Here is a 13,444-nt window from a genome sequence, read left to right as displayed (position 1 = left end):
GTCGCCCAAATAGCTTTCGAGCAGGTATCAATTGTGACATGGACATATTCAAATGGGGTGAATTCTGTAACATCAGTTTGCCAGATTTGTCGAGGTTGTAACCCTCTAGGATTTGTACCTTCCTGTTGAAGAGGTGTTAACCTGGCACAATCAGGACAGGCCGCTATGACAGTCCTAGCGTCTTGACGAGACAGACCAAACTGTTTTTGGAGAGACCGGGCAGATTGGTGAAAAAAGGCGTAATACTGGGGATGCCACCTGAGTGTCTATATAAGCATCCTGTTCTTTTTCAGGGGCTAGTGTGTGAGGGCTGGCTATTAAGAGATCATCCATATAATGATAGGTAATAAGGTTAGGATTATTCTCTCTCCAAGATTGTAGAGCTAAATCCACAAACCACTGACATATTGTTGGGGAGTTTTTCATACCCTGAGGTAGTACAACCCACTCATACCTTTTTGCTGGAGCGGCACGGTTTATAGCTGGCACTGTAAATGCAAATTTTTCACAATCATCCTCATGCAGAGGAATAGTGAAAAAACAATCTTTTAAATCAATAATTAATAGGTCCCAATTTTGTGGTAACATAGTGGGAGAAGGCAGCCCAGGCTGAAGGGCACCCATGTCAACCATTTTTTCATTTATTGCTCTTAAATCATGTAATAATCTCCATTTTCCTGATTTCTTTTGAATTGTAAGAATGGGTGTATTCCATGGGCTAACAGAAGGTCTGATGTGGCCTAAATCCAATTGTTCTTGGACTAATTCTTGAATGTGTTGCAGCTTCTCTTGAGGTAAGGGCCATTGATCAACCCATACGGGAGTTTCTGATTTCCATTTTAATTTTAAGGTTGGGCGAGAGCTGCTATCAATGGCCCCAATCAAAAATCTGTAGAGATTCTCATTCCCCATTGGGAAAGTACATCTCTACCTAACAAGGACAAGGATGTGTATAGGACATAAGGTTTTACCCATGCTTGATGTCCTTCTTGATCCATGAAAAGAATGAAGTTTTTACTGACCTGTGTCAGACGACTTCCCCCAATGCCTGAAATGGTTGAACCCGCACTATCTAATTCCCACATGGTAGGCCAAACTGAAAAGGGAAGAACAGTAACATCAGCACCAGTATCAATCATCATTGAAACATTAGGAAGATTAACACCTTGTGGACCAGATATCTTAACATTACATTTTGGCCGCTCGGCACCAATAAGTTGACAAAAGGCAATGTTAGGCATACCCGTTGAGCCAAATGCACCTTGACCCCTGTCCTTTTCTCCTTTTTGAGGGACAGTAGCTTGGAATGGAATGAGCTGTGCAATAGTGCTTCCTGCTGGAATATGAACAGGTGGAGAAAAAACTTTTACCATAATTCCAATAGGTCCGGTATAATCGGCATCAATACAACCAGGAAGAACAAAAATCCCCTTTTTTGACGCAGAAGAGCGTCCTATAAGGAGTGCAGATAAACCATAACCCAAAGGACCACTAACTGTAGAAGGAAGTACATGTACCTTTTCATCAGTGATATTTACAGGTTCTGCCACGGCCAAATCGACTCCTGCGCTTCCTCTGGTGGCTGAATACAGCTCGCTGAGGCAGCCATGAATTTTGTTGGGTTCTGGGGATATTTCTTGGCCGCGTCCCTCAGAACGCGGCTGTTCCCGTTTCCCGGAACAAAGAGGGGTGTACCATCTTTTCTAAATTTTGAGCGACAATCGGCCGCTTTATGACCAAATTTTCGACAACGCAAACAATTTCCCTTCAACAGAGACTTTCCTCCTAGATTCTTTTTGCAGTCACGTTTAAAGTGACCTTCCTGTCCACATTGATAACATTTTGGCTTAGAACCGTGGTCCCCTCGGCCTTGTACCTTGTTGTTGTTTAGAGCTACTGCTAGAGCATTGGCATGTATTTTTTCCTTTTCCTCTTCCTCAACCAAAGGAGCCCTTGCGCATGCCTCTATCATTTGAGCGATGGATGCCCCAGGGGGTAAGGATGCTATAAGTTGCTTACAAGTGACATAGAAACAACATTAATTGCAGGAGAGTGTTATAATCTAACGTTCCTCCCTCCTGAGGCCATTTCGCATCACTCCCCAATTTATACAAAGGCCACCACTGATTACAATATTTAATCCATTTCCTTCTATTTTCGGTACCACCATGTCCTACGATATCACTCCAATGTTTTAATATACAACCCAAGGGCGATTTTTCACAGGGCTTACTCCTTCCATTTCCCATTTTACAATTTTAATTACTTTTTCTCCGGCTGCCTTAGCCACCCAAGGTCGGAAACACGGATAGAGCTCCTTGCTCATATTGCACTCAAACGCATGTCTCAAGCACTCTTGCACTCACACTCAGTCAAAATAATTAAGCTATACACTGAAAATCAAAATGCGCATCTCAATCACACCATTCACACTCTCCGGGCAGCCCTCAGTCACACAAGCAGTATGTTATACGGTACCGTGCACTTATGTACAACTTTTAGGAACACTGACAGTTCACAAAGTATGCATTTCAATGAACAATTGCCAAAAAACAAACAACAAACAAAAAACCCCCACATTTTTCCTGGTCTTAAGCAGAGTGTTAAGTTTTCCGCTATTTGCCACGAATTACCAAAATATTATTATTTTTCAACATACATTTCATAACTCCAAGTTTTGAACATGTAACAAGACAACACATAGAACAAACAAGACACAGAGCGCTATTTCAGTTGTTACATTCTAGGAATTCCTCAATTCTTAAGACAACCTAAAGGAAGTTTTTAGCTTCCCCCTTTTTTTGTTTTTGTTTTTTTTTTGGTTTTTTTTGTTTTTTTGTTTTTTGTTTTTTTTGTGTTTTTTTTTTTTTTTGTTTTGTTTTTTTTTTGTTTTTTTTGTTTTTTTTGTTTTTTTTTCCTCCTGGGGACTGCGCTGCGCGCCGGACGTCTCCGTGCGTCTCACCAGCCGCCCCGTTACTAAACATACCGTTTTATCCGCGGATCCAGGGGTTCTCTTCTGCCCCCAGGTGAACAGCTGAGAAGAGGAGGCTCCTCCGAGAAAATCTCCCGGGGCGCGCCTAGGAGCGTCCGCTCCGCAGCTGGTCCCTCAGCCGAGCAGAAATCCTCCTGCCTGGCTCGTCAAAACTGACGTGCGGAATTAGACTCTATAACTCGAAAGTTATAAAGTAGGCATGTTTATTGCGCGCAGATGCACGGGGGATCGCTCCTCCACAAGCGTGCATACCCGAAGTGACAAACCATCCCACATTTATACAATGAAACAAATGAATATTCAATTAACGCCTATACATATTCGTTACCTAAACCCCGCTTCCTGTGTTAATTAGCTTATCAGTCCGTTTCCTGGAATGTGGTGGTCTTGCAGGTTTGTAGGTGATTCATGTTCTTGTGACCATCCGATCTTCTCCAGCAAGGAAACTTAGCACTCCCTCCCTCTAGATAGCATTGGAATATCTCTCATCCTTTTCTATTTTTTTTTTTTTTTTTTTTTTTTTTTAAATAGCCCCTTTTGTTAGAGGAAGAAGGGCAGGCGTCTCCCCAAAACTGTAGTTGTCTCCTCAAAGCTGTGTGCCTATGTGACCAGACACTGCACCCATGACTAGTCACCATACCCACATTCCTTGAGCAGACATACAATCACAATCAATGTCCATTGTCCCCATTTCACACTATTTCTCCATATCAAAATTACTTTATGTAACTTACAACTTGATTTCAGCATTGCTCCTACCAGGTTTGTCCAAAGTCACACAATCATCTTAAAGTAGCCAGAGGCCATGGTGCATTTTAACACTGGTCAGGAAGTCAGATCTCAACTTTCACCTTTGCAAAGACAAACATGCTTCAAAAAATGCAGTCTGTTATTTAGGAGCTGGTGGAGCTGTGCCGTTCCCACCCCAGCAGTTTTACATCCAGTACTCGCAATTGCCGGTATTAATGTCTGTCTGCTGCTTGCCGTTTGTTCCTTATCAGGACACCAGGATGGTAATTCATCATCTAATCCCCACGCTATTCGTTCAGCAGTAGGCATTACTGGATAAGCTTTAGATGTATAATCGGGGGGATTTTCACACGGAGGTTGCCCCTCTGGCTCTTCCTCCGACTGAGCAGTAGGATCGCCGGGAGGCCGCACTGCAGCTTTAACAGCTGCAGCGACTTGCACCTCGCCGTGTAACTGCGCGGCCATACCCCGTACAGCCCGATACGTGCGAGCCAAAGTCTTTACCCCCCTTAGTCCCGACTTGCACAGATTCCCACAAGTCCTCTCCCACTTTCTTCCATGTTTCATTATTATATACATCTTGCGTAGAAGCAAGGAAACCACGGCGGCGACTCCAACATAGCAGATAAATTACTGCCTGCCGTGAGACTGACGTTTCAGTTTTCTCTGCTAATTTCATTAAACTGTCTATGATTACTTTCTCCACCGCTGATGCAGTGATCCCCATCCTGCTTAAGTTTCCTGACTCACCGGTCAGCCGTGCACGTTCCGCCTTTCTTCGGGCGCCCAGCTCTCTCTCCGCTGGCAGCAGGATCCTCGCCGGCTCCGCAGCTTGTAACACGATCCTTAATGAATCTTCCTGACTCTTCGACTGATCCACACGTCGGGGTCACCAGATGCTGCGGGCATTCTGGGCGAGCGGGAGTCAGATTCAAATACTCATGGAGTTCAAGATCTGATCCGTTTATTGTACAAACCAGGTACACTTTTATAAGGCACTCTATAAGCGTGTGATAATATGATTGGCTATTCTACAAGCGTATAATAATATGATTGGTTAACAATTGTTTATTGGCAAGATCTCTGTTTCTACTTCTTCAGGCACGTAGGCTCTTTTCTGTTGTTTCCCAGCTCCTCTTATCGCGTCCTGCTGGCCTTGGTTTTGTGCAAGCACCCGCAACCTGTTCCTCCCTCTTCATTCCACTGCTCTGATTGTGCCCTCGTCTTATTTCTTCAGTATTTTTCCACTTGCTTCAAAGTTCAGTATAATCATTCAATACAGCAAAAGCCCCAACAGGTAATCTACTGTGAAATGCCGTTGTCCAGTGGGTTTCCTTTCTGGCCACACTGGTGAATTATAAGGTGAATGAGTCCTTTCAATGATCCCTCTTTATTCCAATTCCACTACCACTCCGTCAATACCAGTAAGTGCCGCTGCTGGCAACGGGTATTGCCGAACATTAGTGATTTTAGAGGGACGTAACGGTATGGAGGTTTCTAGCAGACTCAGTTCCACTGTGCTTAACCCCTTTTCATGTCCTGCAAAACTCCACACAGTTCCATCAGGGAGCTTCCACACTTGCCCACGTAGCAAATCAAATCCTAAAAGATTAGTGTGTGCAGCACCCACTAACACTTCTTTCCTGGTCATTCTCTGTTCTCCTGGTAACCAGAGGGTAATTTTTGCAGTGGAGCATGTTTTTATCACACCATCAATCCCCATAAATTTGTGGGGTTTATGCCCAAAAGTTGTGCTGTTTTATTAGTGATTACTGACATTTGGGCCCCGGTATCGATGAGAAATTTGGTTGATATTTTTGGGAGTCCAATGGGAAGGGCAATAATAGGTTCGTTGACTTTACCAGGGAGCCATTGAATCCCTAGTATCTGCTGGGCAGGGTGGCTCACTGCCCTCCCCGGGGATGGGAGTATTTTTGATGGGACTGACAAATCAATCAAGTTAGATTCTGGTGCAGAAGGCACAACACTCTCATTACCAGGAGATTCTCTGGTTGGACGCTTTACCCCAACCAAATTATTTTTCCAAGTTAAGGATTGGACCAGTGCAGAGATCTTCTGTAGGGACACCATGCAGGAGGTGTCAAGGTACCCCCAAGTCCAGGGCTTTACACCACAACTCATTTTGTTCCTTATCAGGTTTAAATGCCCCGTCAGATTTAGGGTTTTGAGTATACATCCGATCAGATTTGGAATTTTTTATGTGGACCTGGAGAATCCTTCGGGTAGGATCGGAGGGCTTTTCACCAGTTAGGGTAGCCCAGCCCATTTGGCACCTGTACTTGTCTATTTCCTGTACATATTCATTCCAGGTGGGTATATGGTCATGCCAACCCTGGTTAGGTCTACCACGTATATCCCGTATATGGTTTCAAGTTTTGACCGCAAATGGCTTAAGGCAATTGGGAAAACCATGGATGAGAGGGGCTAGTTGGTCTGGGTAGATGGAGGCTAACCGGGGATTTTCGAAACTCCTCCCGGTCATACATGGCTTGCAGACAAGCTGCTTTCCGTACTGCTGCAGACAGGTCAGAGTAACCCTTAGCTCTAATCTCTAACGGTTCTCCCCTTTCCTGTGGGTCCATACCGCCTGCCCAGTAGGCTGCTCGCGTGGTTAGGGAATAGCAATGATCTCCTAGAATAGCTGTCAAAAACACTCCAGGTCCCCAGGTGTCTCCCACTTCATCCTCACTTAACATGATTCTATCTCCACCCTCAGCAGAAACTCGCCACACATATTCAACAGCCGACTTGCCTGGCTGCCTTGAGTACTTCTCTCTTATTCTTTCCAACTCTGCTGGTGTCCACGGCATGGTATGTGTAGTGGTATGGATCTCATCATCATCATCAACAGCGGTTTCAATTTTAACCAGAGGTCGCAAGGGTATCACTTGGGATTTAACAGTCCCTCCAACTTCACTGACTTCCTCATCATCACTGCTCTACCAAAAATCTTCCGTCTGCGTTCCTGAATTCGGGCAACACATTAACCTATGAATCTGCTGGACCTGGGCAGAAAGCTGCATTTTATCCAAAGTCCATTTATCTTTTCCAATAACATCCTAAGTTGCCGAGCCTCACCCCTGAGTCTAGCATTTCAATATTCTAAATTTCTATTTTCCCCCAAGAGCTCATCAACTTGGTTTTCTAATTTCTCATTTTCGCTTGTAAGTTTGCTAACCTGAGTTTCTAATTTTTCTCCTGTCTCCTTCTGGAAAGCCAATGGTGATTTCAGCACTTCATTTTCTGATTTTAAAGCTGCATGTTCTACAGCAGAGACCAGAGTAGGAGCAGGGGCTTCTTTAGCTTCTTTTTGTGCACAAGATAAACAGGCGCCTAACACCACACAAATCACTACTTTACCCATTTGGAGCTTTTGTAAAGCCTGACACTGTTCAATACGTTCTATTACTTTCTCTTTGTCGTTCCAAAACTTCTGGGCCCACTCCTTCCCAGCTTGGGAAGAGGCACAACCGTATTTTTGCAGTAGTTTATCCATGGCAATCCTGTCTGTGACGCCAATTTTTCTGTTACATTAAAAAGTGTAGAAGAATGGCTGCAGAAGCGTGGCCTTAGAATCTCTGAAGATCTGCACAATCCAGGCCTGGTATTAGAATAGGCCTGCAATTAGAATTGTGCTGAAGTTGCTGTGCTGAAGATAACAAGAAAGTTGGCCTTGAGCTATTCTTGAATCCTGAGACTGAGTAATTATGTTGTGCCAACAGGCTGTGGCTGTAACAAGATACAGCTGCTGGGAAAGCAGGTGCAGGGCCAAGAAAGATAGGGAGCAGTATGGGAATATAGGGAGTAACAAACTACAAGGCTGAAGCATAGCAACACAGTTAGCTACATGGATAGAATGCTTATTTTAGTCATGATAATTAGGGGTGTGAGAACCACACGCGTTTAGAGACTACTAACCAATTATATTTCTGCTTTAGGAATATGCATGTGTATCGGTTCTATATAAGTAGTGTTAGAAACTAATAAAGTTGAGCAAGATGCATAACTCATATTGAGCGTCTTCTTGACTCCGGCGAACCCTTCTTCCAACAAAAAAGAGATGGAGTAATTTGGCAGAAAGTAAACCCCCTTGCTTTCTAACTCTCCTCACCAGAATGGGAGGTTAGGTGTGGCTAGGTGTAAATTCTGAGTGATATCCAATTTGCCACTATTAGTCCAGTCAAGTTTAATATGTAAATTAAACTACCATGATTCTGGATACACTAATAGCGGTCTACACCTTCAGTCCAGTTGTGCTCATGAACTAGCACGGCCGCGCTCTAGGGTTCAGTCACATTCAGTGAGAAACTTTGACAACTGACTACTTAAACAGTGCAGTTTTATTTGTGCAACAGATATATAGGTTTTTTGGATTGCTGGTGATAGTGACTGTCTGCAAGAAAGCACGTGCAAATATGATGTTATTAAGTATAAAACACATGAAAAGGTTATAAATAATACAGCCTGGCTATAAATGTTAGGGAGTAACTCTCTAGAGAGATTTCTAAGATTCACGAGAAAAGTGCTTAGTCTAAATCTCACCCAAGGTGTCCCAAGGGGGGGAGAAGCAAGGCTCAGACCGTTGGCCGATCCTGGTAGTCAGAGGCAGTCTGAGATGGAGTTTCCCCTGACTTGCTCAAGGCAATATCTTCTCCCAAAAATTCCCCATTTCCCTGGCTATTTTATATCCTTTCTACCTTCAAGGTGGAGTTTGAGTGTCTGTAGTCATACATACCTTTTATCGCGATTGGTGTAAATTTCTCTCACTTTATATTTAAAGGCATAGTTCACAAAAAATCAAGGAGGCAGAGTCAAAGAGGAGTGGTCGCACCTCAGAGGCGGGTAGCCTTCGGGATGGAGGTGTGTTTTGTTATTAAAATGACATTAAAAGTTCACAAAAGGGTAGCACTTTGGCAAGGTCTCAAAAAACTGTTGGCTCAGGGGACCAGATGGGCCCCTTATCAGTTCTTAGAGGACCATTTCTTCCCATTTATCATCACGGAGCATGACCACAGAGTCTCCACTCCGCTCCACCCTCTATGGTATGTTGCAGGGAGTTGCCGTTTCAGTGGATTCCTCGCATGTCTGCTGCAGCTGTGTCCCATCCTCAGAGCTCTTTGATTTTATACTTTTCCTTTATAGGTGAACAATACTACATTTTTCATATAAACCTTAATTTTCAGATGCAAGCCTTAATTTTTCTAATAATTCCACAAGTATGAAAATAATGTTGATAACACACTGATGTTTTATTTGTTACTGAAGTAGTGCTTACTCTAAATCAAGGACTTTTCAAGTTTCCCATGTTCTGCCAGTGAGCAGGTGCACAAGAAGCCAGGAGGGAGCAGAGCCAGGACAGCTGACCCAAACAAGCCAAAAGGATATTCCATACCATAGAACATCATGCCCAGTATATAACCTGAGGGGAATTGGCCGGGAGCTGCTGCTCAGGTACTAGATGAGCATGGGTCAGCAGGTGGTGAGCAACTGTATTGTGCATCACTTGGGGTTTTTTGGTTGGGTTTTTTCCCCCCTTGGGTTTTATTCCTCTGTCTCCCTTTCCTCTTCATTAAAATTATTGTTGTTGTTGTTATTGTTGTTGTCATAATTGTTTTTACTTTATTTCAATTATTAAACTGGTTTTATCTCAACCCACTGGTTTTACCTTTTTCTGATTCTCTTTCCTATCCCACCAGGGTGTGTGTGTGAGAGAGAGCAAGCGGCTGCATGGTACTTTAGTTGATGGCTAGGGTTAAACCTCAACAAGTGTTCATACAGTCACAAGTGGGGAAGAGGATAGACCATCTTTATATTGAGTGACTCAGTAGAGGTTTCTACTGCAGAATAATATTAACTTTTTAAACAGAATTATTATTTTATACCAGAAAACCTGGTATACTAATGCTGCGGGCATTCTGGGCGAGCGGGAGTCAGATTCAAATACTCATGGAGTTCAAGATCTGATCCGTTTATTGTACAAACCAGGTACACTTTTATAAGGCACTCTATAAGCGTGTGATAATATGATTGGCTATTCTACAAGCGTATAATAATATGATTGGTTAACAAATGTTTATTGGCAAGATCTCTGTTTCTACTTCTTCAGGCACGTAGGCTCTTTTCTGTTGTTTCCCAGCTCCTCTTATCGCGTCCTGCTGGCCTTGGTTTTGTGCAAGCACCTGCAAACTGTTCCTCCCTCTTCATTCCACTGCTCTGATCGTGCCCTCGTCTTATTTCTTCAGTATTTTTCCACTTGCTTCAAAGTTCAGTATAATCATTCAACACAGCAAAAGCCCCAACACCTCCCCCTTTCTTTTTAAATACAGCATTAATACTGCGTTCCATACAGCTTTGGAAACATTGTAAAAGACAAGGCACTAAAAGTAACAAAAGAATAACAAACAACAATATACTATGCAAAGCAGAAGCAAAAGCAATATTCATTAGGCCTATTCCTAAAAATAATGCCATCGTTCACATTTACAATGATGTTGTATTATATGAGATTCAAAACTTTTTCTGATAATGCGAACCCAGAAGATGAGTTCGTTTCGATGTTCTGCTAAAAGTATCTGTTCGAAGGCTTCATAAGATTGTAAGGCCTTGTTTATACCTGAAAAAGTAGGGGCATGTATCCCAGTAAGAAGGGAAAAACCGCCGGAACCAAAACGTAGGAAAACCTTCTGCCTATATGCTCCAACCCTTTTACAATATCCACAATATAGAGTAACTGTTGAATTACAAGAAGTAACACATATAGGACAAGAATTTTCTGTTTCTATCGGTCCTTGCCCAAAAAGATCCTGCAACGCACGCACAATACGGTCACAGTGTAACAAAGACAATTCACCGGAGGGTAATTGACATTGTATCTCCCGAGGTAACTGCTGTATGTTAACTTATCTACAAGCCGCTTTTCTTCATTTGGTCGTGGCGGTCGGAATAACCTTTCTCGATGCTGTGCCCACTGAGCCCACTGATCCCTCCTGTTCATTTAGGAGTCAATCCTGTCGTAGTCACCCTGCTGTTTCTTTTCAGTGGGTCGGTTTTCAATCCACGGGCGAAACCATTTTGCCGGAATCCACTTGGTCACTGCCCCTGTGGAGATACATGCATAACCCCGACCCCACGTTAATAAATTATGAGGTCCTGACCAACAATTTGAGACAGGGTCAAATACCTGGACAGCTATGTCACGATTCGAAAAATCATTGGGATTGTTAGAAAAGTGATAGAAAATCGGCTGTTCAGTACATTCCGTTCTGGGATTCAACCAGTTCAGTACATAGCATGCTTTTGCCACTATTACATGAGGACTCCTCTCCCCCTCTTTTCGAAAAACAGACAGGTAATGTTTCAATGATTGATGGGCACGTTCAATAATTGCCTGACCACCAGAATTATTCGGAATTCCGGTAACGTGCTTCACCTGCCATTGCAGCAAAAAGGTCTTTATTTTGGCACTAAGATATGCAGGGGCATTATCTGTTTTTACCATATCTGGGTGGCCCAGCACAGCCATGGCTGACATCCAATGCTGGACATGGACATATTTAAGTATGACAGTCCTAGCGTCTTGACGAGACAGACCAAACTGTTTTTGGAGAGACCGGGCAGATTGGTGAAAAAAGGCATGTGACTCTGTTGCTTGTTTTAGAGGAGAATTTTGTAATACTGGGGATGCCACCTGAGTGTCTATGTAAGCATTACCTTCTGATAAGACACCAGGTAAATCCAGATGACTTCTGATATGCGTAATCCACCAAGGGAATTGTCTAAAATTTATTTCATTCCACATCTGAATAACTAGGGCCATAAGTCTGTCATTCGTAAAAGACCCTAAAAGGGAACGCGAAAGACGCGAAACTATACCAACAACATATTTAGAATCACTTACAACATTAAGAGGGACATTGCGAAATTCCTGAAACACCATTAACACTGCTCTTAATTCCAAAACTTGAACTGAACCTTCCATTTGTTCTATATGAGAAATCCAATTGTTCCTGTCATCCCTATAGGCATAGCCACACTTTTGAGTTTTGCTACTAGCGTCGGTAAAAACCGTAAGTGCATTTTTTATAGGATTTTGTTGCTGTAAAGATTTTTCCTCCAATACTAAGGAAGTTTTAAATAAGGGATGATTGGGATAATGATTATCTAATTGAATACCTAGGGTTGCCACTGCAAAACACTCAGAAATCTGAATCCACCAGTCAGCCAAGGACAAATTTTTCACAGGTGGGACACTAAGAATTTTTTGTGGCTGGATTCTTGTTTCTGAGATGCGCAGACCAAGATAATTCCAGGGCGCTAGTTTTTGTACCTTTTCTTTTGCTATAACCAATCCAAAGGTATGCAGACTCTGTATAAGTTCCTGTTCTTTTTCAGGGGCTAGTGTGTGAGGGCTGGCTATTAAGAGATCATCCATATAATGATAGGTAATAAGGTTAGGATTATTCTCTCTCCAAGATTGTAGAGCTAAATCCACAAACCACTGACATATTGTTGGGGAGTTTTTCATACCCTGAGGTAGTACAACCCACTCATACCTTTTTGCTGGAGCGGCACGGTTTATAGCTGGTACTGTAAATGCAAATTTTTCACAATCATCCTCATGCAGAGGAATAGTGAAAAAACAATCTTTTAAATCAATAATTAATAGGTCCCAATTTTGTGGTAACATAGTGGGAGAAGGCAGTCCAGGCTGAAGGGCACCCATGTCAACCATTTTTTCATTTATTGCTCTTAAATCATGTAATAATCTCCATTTTCCTGATTTCTTTTGAATTGTAAAAATGGGTGTATTCCATGGGCTAACAGAAGGTCTGATGTGGCCTAAATCCAATTGTTCTTGGACTAATTCTTGAATGTGTTGCAGCTTCTCTTGAGGTAAGGGCCATTGATCAACCCATACGGGAGTTTCTGATTTCCATTTTAATTTTAAGGTTGGGCGAGAGCTGCTAGCAATGGCCCCAATCAAAAATCTGTAGAGATTCTCATTCCCCATTGGGAAAGTACATCTCTACCTAACAAGGACAAGGATGTGTGTAGGACATAAGGTTTTACCCATGCTTGATGTCCTTCTTGATCCGTGAAAAGAATGAAGTTTTTACTGACCTGTGTCAGACGACTTCCCCCAATGCCTGAAATGGTTGAACCCGCACTATCTAATTCCCACATGGTAGGCCAAACTGAAAAGGGAAGAACAGTAACATCAGCACCAGTATCAATCATCATTGAAACATTAGGAAGATTAACACCTTGTGGACCAGATATCTTAACATTACATTTTGGCCGCTCGGCACCAATAAGTTGACAAAAGGCAATGTTAGGCATACCCGTTGGGCCAAATGCACCTTGACCCCTGTCCTTTTCTCCTTTTTGAGGGACAGTAGCTTGGAATGGTATGAGCTGTGCAATAGTGCTTCCTGCTGGAATATGAACAGGTGGAGAAAAAACTTTTACCATAATTCCAATAGGTCCGGTATAATCGGCATCAATACAACCAGGAAGAACAAAAATCCCCTTTTTTGACGCAGAAGAGCGTCCTATAAGGAGTGCAGATAAACCATAACCCAAAGGACCACTAACTGTAGAAGGAAGTACATGTACCTTTTCATCAGTGATATTTACAGGTTCTGCCACGGCCAAATCGACTCCTGCGCTTCCTCTGGTGGC

General features: G+C 42.9%; 1 protein-coding gene across 1 annotated transcript; it reads right to left on the bottom strand.

Moving 5' to 3' along the window:
• Positions 1-1,534: 1,534 nt before the first annotated feature.
• On the bottom strand, positions 1,535-13,083 carry LOC121080446. The gene is made up of 5 exons (XM_040578463.1): positions 13,054-13,083; positions 11,293-12,957; positions 6,942-7,287; positions 6,217-6,702; positions 1,535-2,014 (listed from the first exon to the last, which is right to left on the bottom strand). The coding sequence occupies exons 2-5, from the start codon at positions 12,771-12,773 to the stop codon at positions 1,535-1,537; spliced, it is 2,793 nt and encodes a 930-aa protein (XP_040434397.1). The 5' UTR covers positions 12,774-12,957; positions 13,054-13,083.
• Between the last annotated feature and the right edge of the window lie 361 nt (positions 13,084-13,444).

This window comes from Falco naumanni, chromosome W (genome assembly GCF_017639655.2).
Source record: "Falco naumanni isolate bFalNau1 chromosome W, bFalNau1.pat, whole genome shotgun sequence".
Classification (NCBI taxonomy): domain Eukaryota; kingdom Metazoa; phylum Chordata; class Aves; order Falconiformes; family Falconidae; genus Falco; species Falco naumanni.
This window is presented reverse-complemented; position numbering and strand designations above follow the sequence as displayed.

Excerpts from the sequence above, each read along its gene's own strand:
- LOC121080446 (XM_040578463.1), bottom strand. The coding sequence starts at position 12,773 with ATGGGGAATGAGAATCTCTACAGATTTTTGATTGGGGCCATTGCTAGC. Across the intron at positions 6,703-6,941 it reads GAGAAAAATTAGAAACTCAG|AGCAGTGATGATGAGGAAGT; the intron begins GTTAGCAAACTT and ends GATTTTTGGTAG. Across the intron at positions 2,015-6,216 it reads AGGAGTTTCGAAAATCCCCG|CAACTTATAGCATCCTTACC; the intron begins GTTAGCCTCCAT and ends GTCACTTGTAAG.